Consider the following 15,379-nt stretch of genomic DNA (forward strand, 5'->3'; position numbering starts at 1 on the left):
CAGTTTAAGTATACGTAGTATTAAGCACTAGTTGATACATAATTAAAGTCATAGTACAAACTGAAACCACAACTGAAAAATAAAATGATTGTATTGATCAAAAATTAATATAAAATGAACATGCAAAAAAAAAATCCCATAATAATAATCCTATAAGAAATGTGTCAGCCTAGAGATTAGAGCGGTTGCTGTTATACATTATTTGAATTCATGAACTAACAGTTTCTATTATAAGTACTTAGACAAATTTTTTCACTTTGAGTCGTTTAAGCGAAATTCTAAATTTTGCCTTCAGCTTTGCCGTAGCCCGTCGGCGAGAGGCCGTGTGGGTAACGTAGTACAGCGCCACCCACGTGGGTTTTTGAATGCCGTTCGTGTAAGTTGGGGAAACATGGCGGGTCTGGAGCTTCTCTCCGACCAGGGTTATCGTCTAGATGGAAGAAAACCCACCGAGCTGCGGAAGGTTCAGGCCCGTATGGGCGTGTTTGCTCAGGCTGACGGTTCGGCTTATTTAGAGCAGGGCAACACCAAAGCTCTGGCGGTTGTCTACGGTCCACACGAAGTAAGTAGCGCAGAGTTAGCCCTCGGCTAACTTACCATTATACCCAACATGAAAAAATGCTACATCTTCATGGAGAACATTAATGTACGTTATTAGTATGTGTTTGGATGCTTTTACCGATCAATAACAGGAATTTAGGTTTGCTATTCCCTTGTGTCAGTCTGATTATGAACACCTGCGATCAATATCACCATGAACGAGGAAGTATTAGGTGTGTTGAAGCCATAATTCAATATCAGCCCTGGCTTTTCAACTGCTTCACGAGTCTATATCTAGATGGATTGTGCAGTACTGGGCTACTGTATAACTCCTGTTTTATCCACCCTAATTGATACAAAGGGGATGGTCATGATATCAGAAACACCATCCTGCCAGCTGCATCGACGTCATTTACTTGAAATTGCAAAATAGAGCTGTATGTAATAAAATGTACCTAACATTACATGGATAAGTCGGCAGAACAATGCAACTATTTAATTTAAATTTCCATTCCAGCTGAATGGTACAATATTCGGGTTGTGCAGTTGTAGCCTAAATTTAGCTGTCAGAATAACTTAAGAAAAATGAAGTTTGTGTACTTTTGTTGGTGCTTTACTTCCTGAGCAGTGACATCATTGGAAATGCTCGTTTCTATAGCATACACGGGATAAAATAGGAATTTATCACAACATATGTGACAATATTGACACTAGAGCCTGGAATAGCAATACAATGTAATTTTTGAAATCACAATATATTCTTATATTGTTTAATTGTACAGTTCCACACTGTAGAGGGATGATGATGACGTTAATTTTGATTTGTGCAGTTATTATCTTTTTCCCCGGGACTTGTCCATATTTCAGCCATGAACAAGACTTTTTGAAAGTTTTTCCGTAGCAATGCTGAGGTCTTTGGGATAGAGGGTGTCATATTTTGTGATACCGATCTGACTTTTTCACCCATAGATGCGAGGGTCGCGCAGTCGGACGCTTCATGATCGCGCCGTCATTAACTGCCAGTACAGCATGGCTACGTTCAGCACCTCAGAGAGGAAGAGGAGGCCGCACGGTGACCGCAAGTCCACGGAGATGAGCCTCCACCTCAAGCAGACGTTTGAAGCCGCTGTGATGACCCAGCTCTACCCTCGCTCTCAGATCGACATCTATGTCAAGGTTCACATCAAACAGTGACAAGTGGATTTGATTTGAATTAGAAAGAATAAGCCCTGTTAATGTGTTTAATCTGTCTTCAAACAGATTCTGCAGTCAGATGGAGGGAACTACAGCGTGTGTGTGAACGCTGCCACTCTGGCGGTTATCGATGCCGGCATCCCCATGCGAGATTACGTATGTGCCTGCACTGTGGGGTTTGTGGACGAGACGCCACTTGCAGATCTTTGCTATGCAGAGGAAAGCGGAGGAGTGAGCTCTTTGGCGTTAGCGCTGCTGCCCCGCGGCGGACAGATCGCTCTGCTGCAGATGGATGCCAGACTACATCAGGATCACCTCGAGACTCTTATTGAGGCCGCCATGACGGCTTGTAAAGGTGTGAGCAAGGTGCTGGATGAGGTGGTGCGACAACACCTCCAAGAGGTTTCTGTTCTCACGGGAGAGTGAGGACAGTCAGAGGCGGTATGTCTGGACTGTGGAATGTGGACATCTGTGTCACTGAAAGCACTCTGGAAAGTTTTATCAGACTTTCTAGAATGAATCGCGTGTTTGGAGAATTGTGACGTGAATTTTTTTTTTACATTCACAGATACTTTTGTACATTACAGTATGTATGTGAGGAGTCCAATAAATATTTGAACTCTGTATTCTTTGTATGTTGCTTGTGCAAAAAAGAATGCAAACATGATAAAATTTTAAGCAAGACAGAAACATTTACTAACAATGTTTTGATTTATTGACTTTGTCAAATGAACTCAGATAAAATACCAGTTTTGTTTTGGGTTTTTATTAGATCTGAAATGTATCATTTTACCACTTTACTACTATTTCTACTGTCCATAAATCATGTCAAATAAGTTTATTTTTTTGCTGTGGTTTTTTAGAAGAAGTAGATTTGTTTGGGAACCCCCCCCCCCCCCCCCCCCCCCGTTGGGTGGGAACCTGTTTAGCCGGAAGTTGGTCCGCTACATTATTGTTCCGGTAGAATACCATTGTGAGATTTCATTGATCACACGTCCGCCCTGCCTCTGAATCTCTGGGAGGAATAACACTGGACTGAGGTATGCATTCTCACTTATTCTATAGATGATAATAAAACAACTACGTTACAATGTAGGGCTTGTTAGCATTCGAGAGTATCTGGTAGCATTTCAACTCGCTAAGCTAGCTAGTTAGCAGCCAGCTAACCGCAGCAGTCTAAAGATTCTAAGCCAGTTTCTGCTGGTGCTTGGAAGATTACAACATTATAAATATATATTCGACCAAATGTATTGTAGGCCACACATAGAAACTGGGTAGTTTTCTTGTCCTCCTCGTTTGATAGCTGTCTTTGTTGCTCTCCAGGATCCAGTGTGTCCAGGCTTAAGCATCCCTCGCAGTGTGTCACCATGGGGCTGCTGTCAGATCCTATCAGAAGACGAGCTCTGATCAACCTGCTCACCCGCCTCAATGCTCCTATCTGGTGTGTTTAACTCTCTAGAAATCATGTCTTTACCCGGATACAACACTGGCCTGCTGTTACCTTACAACGTGCACTGGTATCTTAAGCTTTCCTCCTTGTCTCATCCATCGCAGTGTTGTCTGCTACATGGCGGGTGTCGCCTGGTTCATGGGGTTGGCGTTTGAGCCTTTCACTCTACGGACATACATGTCAGAGAACGCCATGGGTTCTACCATGGTGGAGGAGCGCTTCCCTGCTGGGGAGAGGGCACTGGCCACAGGCAGGGAGTTCGCAGCACACAAGAAGAAAGTGGGGTAAGATATTAAAAAGTACAATAATAACAAAGTGGTTTTTTTTTTTTTTTGGTTCTGGATTTTTGTTGGGTAAGGAGGTGTTTTTTGATAGGGATTTTTCATAATAGTTCCAACACTGAGCCCTGGAGCATTTGCTTTAATGCCTTCAGTACACAGCATAATCTAACCAGCTGTTTCTCTTCAGTGGGATGCCAGTGGATTGGCTGGTGCAGACGATGCAGGCGCGAGGTCTGGAGGTGTTCACCCAGAGCTTCTCTCGCACTCTACCCTTCCCCGATGAAAACAAAGAGAGATATGTGGGTTTGAGAGATACATTTTTTTTCTCTTTTGCTCACATGAATATCTCACTTATCCTCTCGCCTCCCTTCTGCTCTCAGATGGTGAGAGGAAAAAATGTGTATGGGATCCTTAGAGCCCCTCGAGCCCCGCGGACTGAAGCCCTGGTGCTGAGTGCTCCCTGCAGCCCAGGTGATCAAAATAACCAGGCTGTGGGGCTCCTGCTGGGTCTGGCACAGTTCTTCAGGAGTAAGTATAGAACCTGAGGTACCATATAACTGCATACAGTAAATGTCAGAATTTATAATATGAACGGCTTCCATTTATGTGAAGGTGCGCAGTTTCAGTACAATATAACATCATTTACAACTGGAGCTGATCGATTAAAGGTACATTGTGTAGGATTCAGGATCACATGTTGGCAGAAATGTGACATAATATTCCTACCTATTTTTTCATTGGTGCATAAGGATGTTATTTTCATGTCATTAGAATGCCACTGTATGTCTATCGTCCTTCTGAAGAGTTTCCATTTTGCACTACCATGCACTTTCTACAATGAAGCAGAGAGGACCAATCAAGCACTTTTGCTTTTTTCCCCTTACCTTCTAAGTTTTGGATTGAATTTTTCAATATATTTCTCTTTGGCACAAGGAAAAGGCATGGAAGTGTAAATCCTCATCATCAAGGAATTGCAAATTGGAAAAAACAAAAAGAAATTGGAAAAGGAAAGAGCAGAACAGGGCATTATGATATCATCACACCCGGGGGTTTTTCCAGATGATTTCCATAATCCATAGCTTTTTGAATTACCCAAACAAACAGAGGAACGAATGGCACTGAAAACACCCTACACATTGGTCCTTTAATGACTGCTGTGCTTCTCAATAGCTCAGGTTTACTGGGCCAAAGATATCATCTTCCTGGTGAATGAGCACGATCTGATCGGTATGCAGGCCTGGCTGGAGGGCTACCACCACACCAACACTACAGGTGATCGCATGATTCCAACCCGTCGCATATCCTTCATAACAAGACTGCAAGTCGCATTTAAACCTGAGTGGTTCATCTAGGTATGGACTGGTCTCCGCTTCAAGGCCGTGGCGGCTCTATCCAGGCAGCTCTGTCTCTGGAGCTCAGCAGTGATGTCATCACCAGTTTAGACATAGTACTGGAAGGGCTCAACGGCCAGCTGCCCAACCTGGATTTGGCCAACCTCTTCTATGCTTTCTGTCAGAAGATAGGTGTCCTTTGCACCATCCAGGGCAAGGTAAAGGCTTATGAATAGTGAATAACCTGAGCTTTGTTGTCATGGCGATGTCACAGTTATCTTCTCTCCTCCGTTTTTACAGCTGCAGAGGAACGACTGGGACAGCGTGTCAGGCTACAGCCATGCAGTCCAGACCATGATGCTGATGGTCATGAAACAGGCCAGTGGGAGGCCTTGGGGGGACCACGGCCTGTTTCTGCGCTACCACATTGAGGCCGCTACCCTCAAGGGCATCAACAGCTTCCGTCAGTACAAGACAGACGCCACCACCATCGGCAGGTCGGAGCAAAGAGGACCGATTGAATTTAATTTATTTCACAGTCATTAGCCATTACTTATTTATTGTTTTTTAACGAATATCCTCTAGACTCCTGGAAGGAATGTATCGTAAGCTGAATAACCTGCTGGAGCGACTGCATCAGTCCTACTTCTTCTACTTGATGCCATCACTCTCTCACTTCGTCTCCATCGGTTACTACATGCCAGCGTTTGGCTTGCTCACCGTCATCCTGCTGCTTCGTGTATCCTGTCCCAAAAAGTTTTTTGGAGTTGTTGGAATCAGCTTGTAAAGAGAGAGACCCAGTGTAAAGTGTGTCGTATATGCCATTTATACGCTGCGTGATTGTTGCTTATTTTTTATTCTGCTGTTGATTTACATATTTAAGGGGGGAAAACATCGATACTTTTATGGCAAAAATGAATTTACTTAGATCATGGGTTCTCAAAATGGGGTCCAGGGACCCCAGGAGTCATGGGAGGTTTTCAAGAACCCCACAGCAAAATAAGGCCTCATGTTTTTGTATGAAGTTTTATCAAGGTCGTGTTCAGAGGTCTTTCACAAGCATGTAATTAAACAAGAAACTGACACGTCACTCATCTGACCTGTAAATATATGATTTTATTAATTAGAAATATAGTTTTGGGAATTTCCTGGTAAATTTCTGGCAACTTTTTCCTAATTTCCTGGCACTTTCTTGCCAATGCAAACATGATTTGAATTAACTCAAGCTAATTTTAGGAGGGAAAAAAAAACATGAGCAAATGAGGAAAAATGCCAGCTAGAAAAAGGAGGGGTAAAGTAAACTTAAACCAGACTTTCAGTTAAACAACAAACTTGAAAATTTTGCATTAGGAATGAAACGATAAGCCTCCAACCAAATCTGATTTGTAATGATTCATGATGTGATATTTTTGAGACTGGGATCCTGGATGGGATTCCTTGTCTTCATCAGTTTTACCCTTGACTGTGGTCCAGGCTCTGGACCTGTGGGTTCAACTGTCAGCCCCACCACCAAGAACAGAAGACGGTATTGCTGGTATCGAGCAGGTTGTTGACAAATTAACCAGGAATTTGACCATTTACCAGCTTCACATATGTTGTCACTGATGTAACCAGAACTTTTTGGTCCAGGCCAGTACAGGAGTGCTGTCCGTGCTGACTCCTCTGGTGATCAGCCATCTAACCGGAGCAGCTCTCTACATGCTGCCGATCCATTTCCAGGACATGGCGGTGGAACACTTCCACGTGTCTGAGACAGAGGCTGTGGTACTGACAGCAGTTGCTGTTTACACCGCAGGCCTGGCGTTACCTCACAACACTCAAAGGTGGAGACACACCTGCAAAACAAGCTATTGGTCATTATCACATGATGGAAGAAAAGCTCTTTGTTTTCACCAACTTCTCCATATGAATGACTATTTTTCACTCCAACTTTACAGTGGTCCCAGACCCAATGGGACGAGTCACTGAACTTTCATAAATCATTCCTCTATTTCTGTCACCCTTCAACATCTTGTGTTACTACGGCAACTGACTACCTTGTTTTTGATTTCATTTCTTCCATTGCAATGTTTCAGTTCTCCATGTATAATTGAATGTCAACTTCTACTTATGTAATCATAGCTTTTAAAAATGCTCAGTTAAGTCCAGCACCACCCTCAGTCCCCCTGTAAGACCCAGCACTACAGTTCTGTCCTGTGTGTTGCAGACTGGTCTCTGGAGAGGGGACAGAGCAGGGTTGGCGAGTCCTCAAGCTGGTGGCTGTCTTGTACCTGGCAGTTCTGCTGGGCTGCACCGCCCTCATCAACTTCTCCCTGGGCTTCATCCTGGCTCTCACCCTGGTGCCAGTAGCTGCCTTCGTCACACCCCATGTCCCAAAGTAATGCACCGACACACATCCTGCACACGTCTATCTCACCTGTTTAGAGTGCAGGTCGTGGCATGAACTGTACATTTCCTAATTCACCAACAAACTAAATTGAACTCTCTCTACTCAGGGTTCTGTCGGCGTTCATCCTGGTCATCCTCAGCCCAGCTTGCACGCTGCTATTTTCTGTCTTCATCTTCCAAGAGTTGCAGGAAATCCCAGTCAGCTTCCAGGACGGTTGGTTGCTCTACCTGTCCGTCATCTCACAGGGCATCCTGGACCATTCCCTGTACGGCTCTCTGGTCTACCCGCTCATAGCCCTGCTGGTTTATCCTTGCTGGCTGCTTTTCTGGAACATCCTGTTCTGGAAGTAGACAACATTGAGGGAGCGGGGAGGGGCTTCAGAGACCTCTGAGGTGTTCTCAGGTTAGTCTGCACCGAGGGAATGTGAACAATGACGGTTAAATCCACTGGAGACAGCAGGAGAAGGAGTATGTGTGGTTGATTTGGGAGCGATGCAGTGACTCTGTATTTTTGGACACTTTTGGGTTTGGATGAATTAAGCAGGATGACCTGATTATAATATCAGTCACACAGATACTTTTATGCATAAATGAAGTGATGATTGCTGTCAGTTAACTCTAAATGTCACGTTGGGTGGTATTCTTTCTTGAATAATAGAGCCGGGGTTAAGCCTTCAATGTTTTTTGTTACATAAGGAAAATACTACTCCGTTTATCTATTTTAAACCAGCCAGGACGGTAGGAATGGAAGAGGGTGGTATGTATGTTCAACAGGGAAAAGTATTAATCCTCTTATGTCTGTACATCTGCATGGAATGAACAAGCCTCCAATACATCCAATATTTTTATACTTTTTTTGATAAATTTCATTGAAACTTGTTGATTTGTTATTTATTAAATGACAAAATAAAAAACTAAGAGTTTGGTCCCTATGATTTATCCATTATGCCTGCATGAATGGACTTGTCAGCAAAACACAGAATATTGTTACTGAAATAACGAGTCTCTTTCATTTTTGATCGAAAGTCTAATCTGGGAGCAACAACGTAAACATGAACATTTAGAAATTGGTGAATTCAAACAAAGAAAAAAGGTTTTTATGCATTCCAGTTGCAGAAATTGTACAAAAACCTGCATGACGTTATATACCATTTAGTTATAAGACAGACGTGATTTATTTTGTTACATTATGTTTATTCAGATAATGAAAGTTGTTTTTTTACAGTATTATGTACTGAAAACAGATCATTCCATTGCTGTCACAACTCCGAGGGAATCAAATAAAATCAGATCAATTGCTAAATTGTCAATTACACAATGCATCTTGTTAAAAATAAAACGCATAATAAAATGTCATAAAAAAATAAAAAGCACTTGACACCCCTGTAAACGTGACATTCCTTCTCATCTTAACCATGGCTTTGTAAAAATGTCCAATATTTCAGATTACACACACATACACGCGCACGCACACACACACGCGCACACACACACATACAGGACAGGGTTTTGCAAAAGGTTTTACCTTCGCTGGAACTTCACAGTCGGCAGAAACTGAAAGTTTGACATTCCCTCATCATCGGCTGAAATGCAAAGAATTTTAGTCAACGTCCCCTAAAATAAATATCAGGCCGTCTGCGTTGTTTGCACCACACACACACAAACGCACCCTTTCAAATCAAATCAAAAAAAAAAAAAAAAGGAGGTCTGGCTGAATTCAAATGTCTCTCATGGTTATGTCATGTCCGTAGAAATGGTGAGCGCTGACTCGCTCGTCTGCGGTTCATCATGTGAGCCGTGACCCGTGCAGGCTCTGCGTCATGCTACAGTGCTTCAAAGGCTCCTGTCTTCAACAGCCAGCAAGCCGTCAGGACTCTCAGTGCACTCGACAATCTTTAAGTGAGGATGTCGTCGACAAGTATGGCAGAATTAGCACTCTTGGTGTGTGTGTATGTTTGTGTAAGTGTGTGAGAGATGGCAAGCGGACAGCGACGATGGGCAGTCAGCTGCTGCTGCTCAAACCGTGCTCTCCTCTGTCCTCTCGCCTTCCTTTCTCCTTCAGGGGAGAGAGTTCCAGGTCAGCGAATGGAGAAGGTTAAGAACTCAACGAAGATGCTGATAGTGACTCACCTGCTGGGTGCTGCCGTGTGTGTCGGGTCTGGCTGTCGCACAGATTTCACAGCCTGGACGGGAAGGCTTGTTGATGAAAGTGCACGAGGGACAAGCCCACTCCGTCTGCGGGGGGGTGAAAGACATGAGGTGAGTCTTGGGATCGCACTGTTTGACACTCGTTTAACCTCAGACAAGCATGTTGAGGACGTGTTGAGTGTAGCCAGCAGTTAAGCACAAATATGACTGTTTAAGTCAGGACCAACTAGAGGCTCCATTTCCCAACACACCAGCAGTAATGAGGCTAAATATTTTATGTTATCTTATTTTCTTAAAGGATTCACACTCTTGTTAGGAACATTTTTCATTCATACAAATACGTCTCCAAAACCAAACCCTTCCTTTGCTCTCCCCGCGTGTCCAGGGTCAGACCAGTACTACAGACTGGTATCGTACCTGAGTTTTACTGGCTCTGCTGGGTTTGTCATTCAGCTGCAGATTCTCAATGTCGAGGACATCTTGAAGGTCACCTGTTTTATCACCTCCTCCAACTGAGCATCCGGCAGAAGACCACAAATACAAAAAGACAGATCTTCAAAGATTAGAAATGACCGTGAGCACGTAGTCGAGAACGTCACTGCACAGAACAAAATAAGCTCTTTTCTTCAGATTCTTTGTAGCTATGACTGAGTTTCTGATTCACACACATCACCTCAAGCTCACTCTTGTGATATTCCCTTAAGCCTCACTTCTTTTTTTTGTGTTTCAGGGACCTTCTACTATTCTATACGTTGTCCAAAAACACTTCAACAACATCTAAAATTATCCTTGTCTTCAGTTGTGTAAACTGATGATGGTGGTTTATGATGTGAGCTTGTTGCACAGCTCTGATCAAAGCTCTGCTTGGGTGTGCTCGTGTGTACAATTGACTAAATTTTGCTCAGCTCATTCAGGTCCAGGTGCCTGTGTTTGCAATTAGAAGTGATGACTTGTGTGCAGGGAAGTCTGTTACCAATGTACCCTTCCATACTTACAGCTGACCCTTGTATCAAACTGAAAACTCTCATCGAAAATCATTAACTTGCCAGCTTTCAGAACAGAACCTTTGGATTTACATGGCTATTTTGTAAGTTAGAGGAACAACAACTGACCCTGGTTGTTGTGGGTTAGCCTCGAGGGCAGGGTGCTGTAGCCTCTCCAGTCTTGAGAGGTGGGGCCATTGCCAGGGGGAAGAGGCGGTGCAAGGAGGGCGCTCTCCAGGTCCTGTTGGAAGAGCTGGCGGGTGATGCGGGCTTGGCGAGCAGAGATCAGGTAGAGGTAGGCCGTGTCACCGTCCTTCTGCACCCCGTAGGAGGCCAGCGACCTCGGCTCTGTGCACAAACACTGACCAATCACCCAGCGCTGCACGCGAGGATGGAAGCCATACTCTAGAAACACCTGAAGAAGAAGAAGAAGAGGCAGAGTTTAAGTAGAGTCTGTGAATGCTTCTACATACTATGAAAGGAGCTGTTCTAACCTGTTGCTTAAGAGCTGCCACAGTCATGTAGGGGAACACTTTCACTGTGACGCAACAAGAAGATGACACGTCCTCCACCACGACTGATAAACTGCAAGACAGACATGAAAGTTGCAGATTAACTTCAATCCGTGAGAGAGGGAATCGGTCACCGTGACTTCAGCTGAGTCACATTCTCACCTGATCTCTCCATCCGCATAGTTCTTCTCGGACAGCTGAATCGTCAGCACTGCTTTCTGCCGAGCCAGAGACGACGCGTGCTGCGAAGCGGCTTGAGTGTCACCGGCCTCAATCGCCCTGGCAAGCTCCAGGCAGAGCTCCTCTACAGCAGAGAGGCAGCAGTCAGAAGTGACAGTTTGAGGGTGAACAGAAGAAAAGACGGAAAACAAACATGGCTGTAAACAAAGAAACCCACCAGTGAGAGGCAACGAGGCCGAGCTCCACTGTTCCAGCGCTGCTGCTGCTGCTGCTGCTGCTGCTGTGTTTGTTTGTCTGTCGTCTGATTCAAACGTGTTGATGTTGGCGACTGTTAGAAGAGAGACAAAAGGGTGACATGGTTGTGAGCACACCCAATATGAAAAGATAGCAAACACATTAAATAAAAAGCTAAACGCACATTAAATCAAAAGCGTCCACATGAGACTCTTTTTACCTATGACCTTTTGATTTTGCCCACATTGCATAATATATTACATGCAACTTAGCCTTTGAGGCCATGTTTCCAGTGGTGTTTGTAAGAGGATTTTATCAAATCTATGGGGACGAATTCCACCAAAATTAGCTGGGAAGAGTATCGTGGCCCGCAGAGGAATCCATCATATTTTGGAGCAGATATGTGCTTCTCCTACTTATGTATTGTAAAAAACATATCTTTTCTCTGACTAATTTTATCATATTTTATTAGTCATTCTATTTATTGATACTTGAAAAATTATGGATGAGAAATAAAAAAAAAGAAACAAACTGATGCCCCACTGACCTCGATGTGCCTCTCTTAGTGATGACATCACCACCGTGGCCCATTCTTCGGCTTCGCGGTCACAGCGGAAGTTGAAGCGGATGCAATCGTGAGGCGGAGCGGCGAGACGCATCTCGTGGCATCGAGGGGATTTGACCTCATAGTGCACCGAGCGCAGGTCGAACTCTGCGATGAACTGCAAAGAAAAACGAACACAGAAATTCCAACGTTCACTTTCCAACAACTGTGTTGCTTCAAATCCTATGTGCTACAAAAAAAGGAAATTTACCTTTTTTTTAAATTTGTAATGAATCCTATTCCAGCTAGAACAGTTTTCTCTTTTTTTAATTACATTCTGGCAATTTGGAGCCAGCAGGGGGGTTTGGATATATTTGCTGTTGCTGTTTTCAGGACAATTCCATAATTAAAATCAAGGTTAAGCATCAAACTTAACATGGAATTGAAGATGTTCAGAACAAACTGCAGGATTTCACAATGCCAAAAAAACAAACCGAATCCTCATTCTGACAGAAAAAGTCATGGAGGGATTTTGGAGCTTGATCTCTCCTCTAACAATCACTGCAGCGATGGAAAGAAGCTTTGGGCCACTGAAGTCTCTGTTGTGGGTTGACAAAGGCAGCAAAGAGGGACTCGCATCCTGCCAAAGAGAGTGTGTATAAACATACACACACACACACACACACACACACACACACACACACACACACACACACACACACACACACACACACACACACACACACACAGCTGTGTCTAAAAAGTCTGCCAGCCAACACAGACGATCTGAACGCAGCTAAGATCAAAGCAAAACCAGGCAAATCACGAAGCAGCAGCAGGACTGTCCTGGGAAAACGTGTCTGACTGGAGATTTGATGCAAATGAAAATCAAGAACGTGAGCCAGCCAGATTTAAGCAAGATACTCACAGTGAACTTAACAAGCAGGCGGACTTGAGAGTCACGCTGGGTCGTGGTGGGACAGGCAGAGTGCAAAGAAAGGTCAGCTCCCTCCTGTCCGTGTGTGTGGAAAGTTGGGTTTGATGTTGCTCAGTAGGTATTTGGTATGGGACTAAAATCTCTATGGAATATCAGGCTAGGACAGCCTGGGAAGAGAATCCTCAGATTATCTGCACGCATTAACCAGAGGAATCACCTCCAGCAAGGAGGTTTTTCCCTCGCCGGCTGGTTTGTTTGTCACAGACTTGCAACAATATCAGACACACACACACACACACACACACACACACACACACACACACACACACACACACACACACTTCTGTTTAATTGCATTTTCTTCTTGTTTTTAAGTATCTCAGATGGTGATACAACTTTCACCGCTGATGTCACGGGATTCCTGAAAAAAATGTTTCTGTAGCCAGTCAGGAACATTACGCAAAAAATACAAGAGCAGCAACTCAGCGTTATTCTCACGAGCAATTAATCTGCCAGTTGTTTTCACAATTAACTGATAAATCCTCTAGTCTTTAAGATAAGAGGAAGATCCAAGAAAAAGGAAAAAATGCCGATCAACTTTTCAAAGCCCAAAGTTTCAGCAATGTATTTGTTTTACTTGAAAAGAACTCACACGGAAAGGATCTGATGCGCTCCACCTTCATCAGGGAAGAATTGAGGCTGCACAGCTATGAAATATTATACAAGGTCCTTAAATTCAGCTTCACAGCCTCTACGTCCCCTGTGTCGGAGGCTTATCTTTGATTTGAGCTGAATTTTAAGCACAAAGCTTTACACTTAAAGATGAAATTCTTAACCAGAGCGCTGGCTTTGTAAACTGCTCAGATAAAAACTGAGCCTGATGTAACTAAAGCATGAGCCGGGGTGGTGGAAAAGCCTCCAGTCAAATCAACCTTTAATCTCCCTGGACAGCGGTTACATTTTCTATTCACAGATTCGTCCCTCACATCTGTGCAATTAACTACAAAGTCATTTTTTATTATCATATAGAAAAGTTGGATTCACGCCTCCTCCTCAATCGCACAAGCCAAGTCACAGCTAATCCAAAATCTGTAGCACTCACGCTTTAAAGCCCAATCTTCATTTTTCAGAATTAACGGTCTCTGTTCATTCCAATGAAGAGAATAATTTATGATGGCGGTGTCAAAAAGTCCCTGCTGGTGTTACTCAGCCCATGTCTGAATCATGAAGAGGAGAATCTGATGGGAAAGCTTGCGCAGCTACAAAGAATGAAATGCAACTTTATAAAACTATCCTGCAACGACAAACAGAAGGAAGAAATGTGGGGTTTGTAATGTTGCTGAGGAACTGCAGCTGAACCACTCCACCCAGCTGAAGCATTTCCTACAATAAGTGGTGGAAAAACACAAAAAAGGAAAGTGAAACTACAACTATTTGGTAGCTATTTGTTATTTGAACAGTGATGATGACGGTTGTTTCCTGTTGAATGATCTCGGGTGCAATTTTATACCTCCAAATCTGATGAAGGGCTCCGTGAATTTGCTTGAGAGATCCATAAAATGGCGTGTAAAGGCCCCTACTGATGTGTAAAATAAATATTATCCAAGAAAGTGAGTGATGGCAAGTACATGTAAGAAGATAAAACAGCACATCCTACACACAGGTGAACGTGTGAGATCTCACCACACTGCGGTTTCCGCTCGTATCTCGCAGCGCCAGTCGGAACTCTCCGGCCCGACTCGGGTCCATGCTGAGCTGAAGCCGCAGAGCCTCGCTGCCTGCTCCGGGGAGGCACAAGGGCCGGATCCCGGAGTGGCACACCGAAACACGGACTGACATTAAAACGGTGCTGCAGCAAGCTGTCGGCGCAGGCCCGCCGCATGCAGCCTGTTGGGACGAGGCAGGGACTGGGACTGGAGGAGCCCAGCCGCCCGAGCTGAGTGCCATATCGCTGGGGGAGTGAGGGTGTCTGAAGCCCCGCGGAAGGTGCTACAGCTGCCGGCTGCCTGTATTCCGTTTATAAGGTCCACCGGTGTTTAACCAGAGTGGGTTTGTTGACGGGCAGCTTGTGGTTGTCTCCCCACCCCGCAATTGCTTCCATTTCTACCCGACCCCAGCAGACACGGAGCGAGAGAAAAACAAAACAGGAAGTCGAGGGGTACGTCTCTTATTTATGTCCGTCTAGAAACGTATCAGTGAAACATCCGACCTCCATATATATATATATATATATATATATATATATATATATATATATATATATATATATATATATATATATATATATATATATATAACTTTAAAAACTCCAGGTCATTTAAAAAAGCCGTTCATGAAATTGACATATATATTATATATTTATAATATTATAATATTATATATATATATATATATATATATATATATATATATATATATATATATATATATATATATAACTTTAAAAACTCCAGGTCATTTAAAAAAGCCGTTCATGAAATTGACACACACACCCCTTTTTAACATAACCCGCAAATATTACCGTGCGCATCGGTGGCCCCAGTCACATATTTGAGCCACACACGATAAAAAAAAATCCCCAAACTTGCGGTTTTAATGTGTTTAAGACAACAGACATTAATTAGTATGCAATGAAATGAAGGGAATTCCATTCCTTT

General features: G+C 43.6%; 3 protein-coding genes across 3 annotated transcripts; 2 read left to right on the plus strand and 1 right to left on the minus strand.

The window, feature by feature from the left end:
- The first annotated feature begins 320 nt into the window (after positions 1 to 320).
- exosc4 (exosome component 4) lies at positions 321 to 2,358 on the plus strand. Its single transcript, XM_086205014.1, has 3 exons — positions 321 to 562; positions 1,510 to 1,716; positions 1,801 to 2,358. The coding sequence occupies exons 1-3, from the start codon at positions 392 to 394 to the stop codon at positions 2,158 to 2,160; spliced, it is 738 nt and encodes a 245-aa protein (XP_086061140.1). The 5' UTR covers positions 321 to 391; the 3' UTR covers positions 2,161 to 2,358.
- Positions 2,359 to 2,642: 284 nt separating this feature from the next.
- On the plus strand, positions 2,643 to 8,568 carry gpaa1 (glycosylphosphatidylinositol anchor attachment 1). The gene is made up of 13 exons (XM_086203973.1): positions 2,643 to 2,774; positions 3,058 to 3,175; positions 3,289 to 3,468; positions 3,653 to 3,764; positions 3,846 to 3,993; positions 4,636 to 4,737; positions 4,818 to 5,014; positions 5,097 to 5,293; positions 5,382 to 5,535; positions 6,270 to 6,341; positions 6,426 to 6,619; positions 7,003 to 7,173; positions 7,292 to 8,568. Exons 2-13 carry the CDS (start codon positions 3,102 to 3,104, stop codon positions 7,533 to 7,535), a joined length of 1,845 nt encoding a protein of 614 aa, XP_086060099.1. The 5' UTR covers positions 2,643 to 2,774; positions 3,058 to 3,101; the 3' UTR covers positions 7,536 to 8,568.
- LOC147261770 (ranBP-type and C3HC4-type zinc finger-containing protein 1-like) lies at positions 8,343 to 14,873 on the minus strand. Its single transcript, XM_086203974.1, has 9 exons — positions 14,406 to 14,873; positions 11,789 to 11,963; positions 11,225 to 11,335; positions 10,990 to 11,131; positions 10,810 to 10,900; positions 10,445 to 10,730; positions 9,750 to 9,844; positions 9,315 to 9,419; positions 8,343 to 9,240 (listed from the first exon to the last, which is right to left on the minus strand). The coding sequence occupies exons 1-9, from the start codon at positions 14,667 to 14,669 to the stop codon at positions 9,187 to 9,189; spliced, it is 1,323 nt and encodes a 440-aa protein (XP_086060100.1). The 5' UTR covers positions 14,670 to 14,873; the 3' UTR covers positions 8,343 to 9,186.
- Between the last annotated feature and the right edge of the window lie 506 nt (positions 14,874 to 15,379).

This window comes from Aulostomus chinensis, chromosome 5, assembly GCF_037954235.1.
Source record: "Aulostomus chinensis isolate RoL2024-O1b breed Wild chromosome 5, RoL_Achi_v1.0, whole genome shotgun sequence".
NCBI classification, from domain to species: domain Eukaryota; kingdom Metazoa; phylum Chordata; class Actinopteri; order Syngnathiformes; family Aulostomidae; genus Aulostomus; species Aulostomus chinensis.

Coding starts and splice junctions, on each gene's coding strand:
- exosc4 (XM_086205014.1), top strand. CDS start 392: ATGGCGGGTCTGGAGCTTCTCTCCGACCAGGGTTATCGTCTAGATGGA. Junction 563..1,509: donor TTGTCTACGGTCCACACGAA/GTAAGTAGCGCA, acceptor TTTCACCCATAG/ATGCGAGGGTCGCGCAGTCG. Junction 1,717..1,800: donor AGATCGACATCTATGTCAAG/GTTCACATCAAA, acceptor GTCTTCAAACAG/ATTCTGCAGTCAGATGGAGG.
- gpaa1 (XM_086203973.1), top strand. CDS start 3,102: ATGGGGCTGCTGTCAGATCCTATCAGAAGACGAGCTCTGATCAACCTG. Junction 3,176..3,288: donor CGCCTCAATGCTCCTATCTG/GTGTGTTTAACT, acceptor CATCCATCGCAG/TGTTGTCTGCTACATGGCGG. Junction 3,469..3,652: donor GCACACAAGAAGAAAGTGGG/GTAAGATATTAA, acceptor GTTTCTCTTCAG/TGGGATGCCAGTGGATTGGC.
- LOC147261770 (XM_086203974.1), bottom strand. CDS start 14,669: ATGGCACTCAGCTCGGGCGGCTGGGCTCCTCCAGTCCCAGTCCCTGCC. Junction 11,336..11,788: donor ACTAAGAGAGGCACATCGAG/GTCAGTGGGGCA, acceptor CTCTTCTAACAG/TCGCCAACATCAACACGTTT. Junction 9,845..10,444: donor GCTAACCCACAACAACCAGG/GTCAGTTGTTGT, acceptor CCGGATGCTCAG/TTGGAGGAGGTGATAAAACA.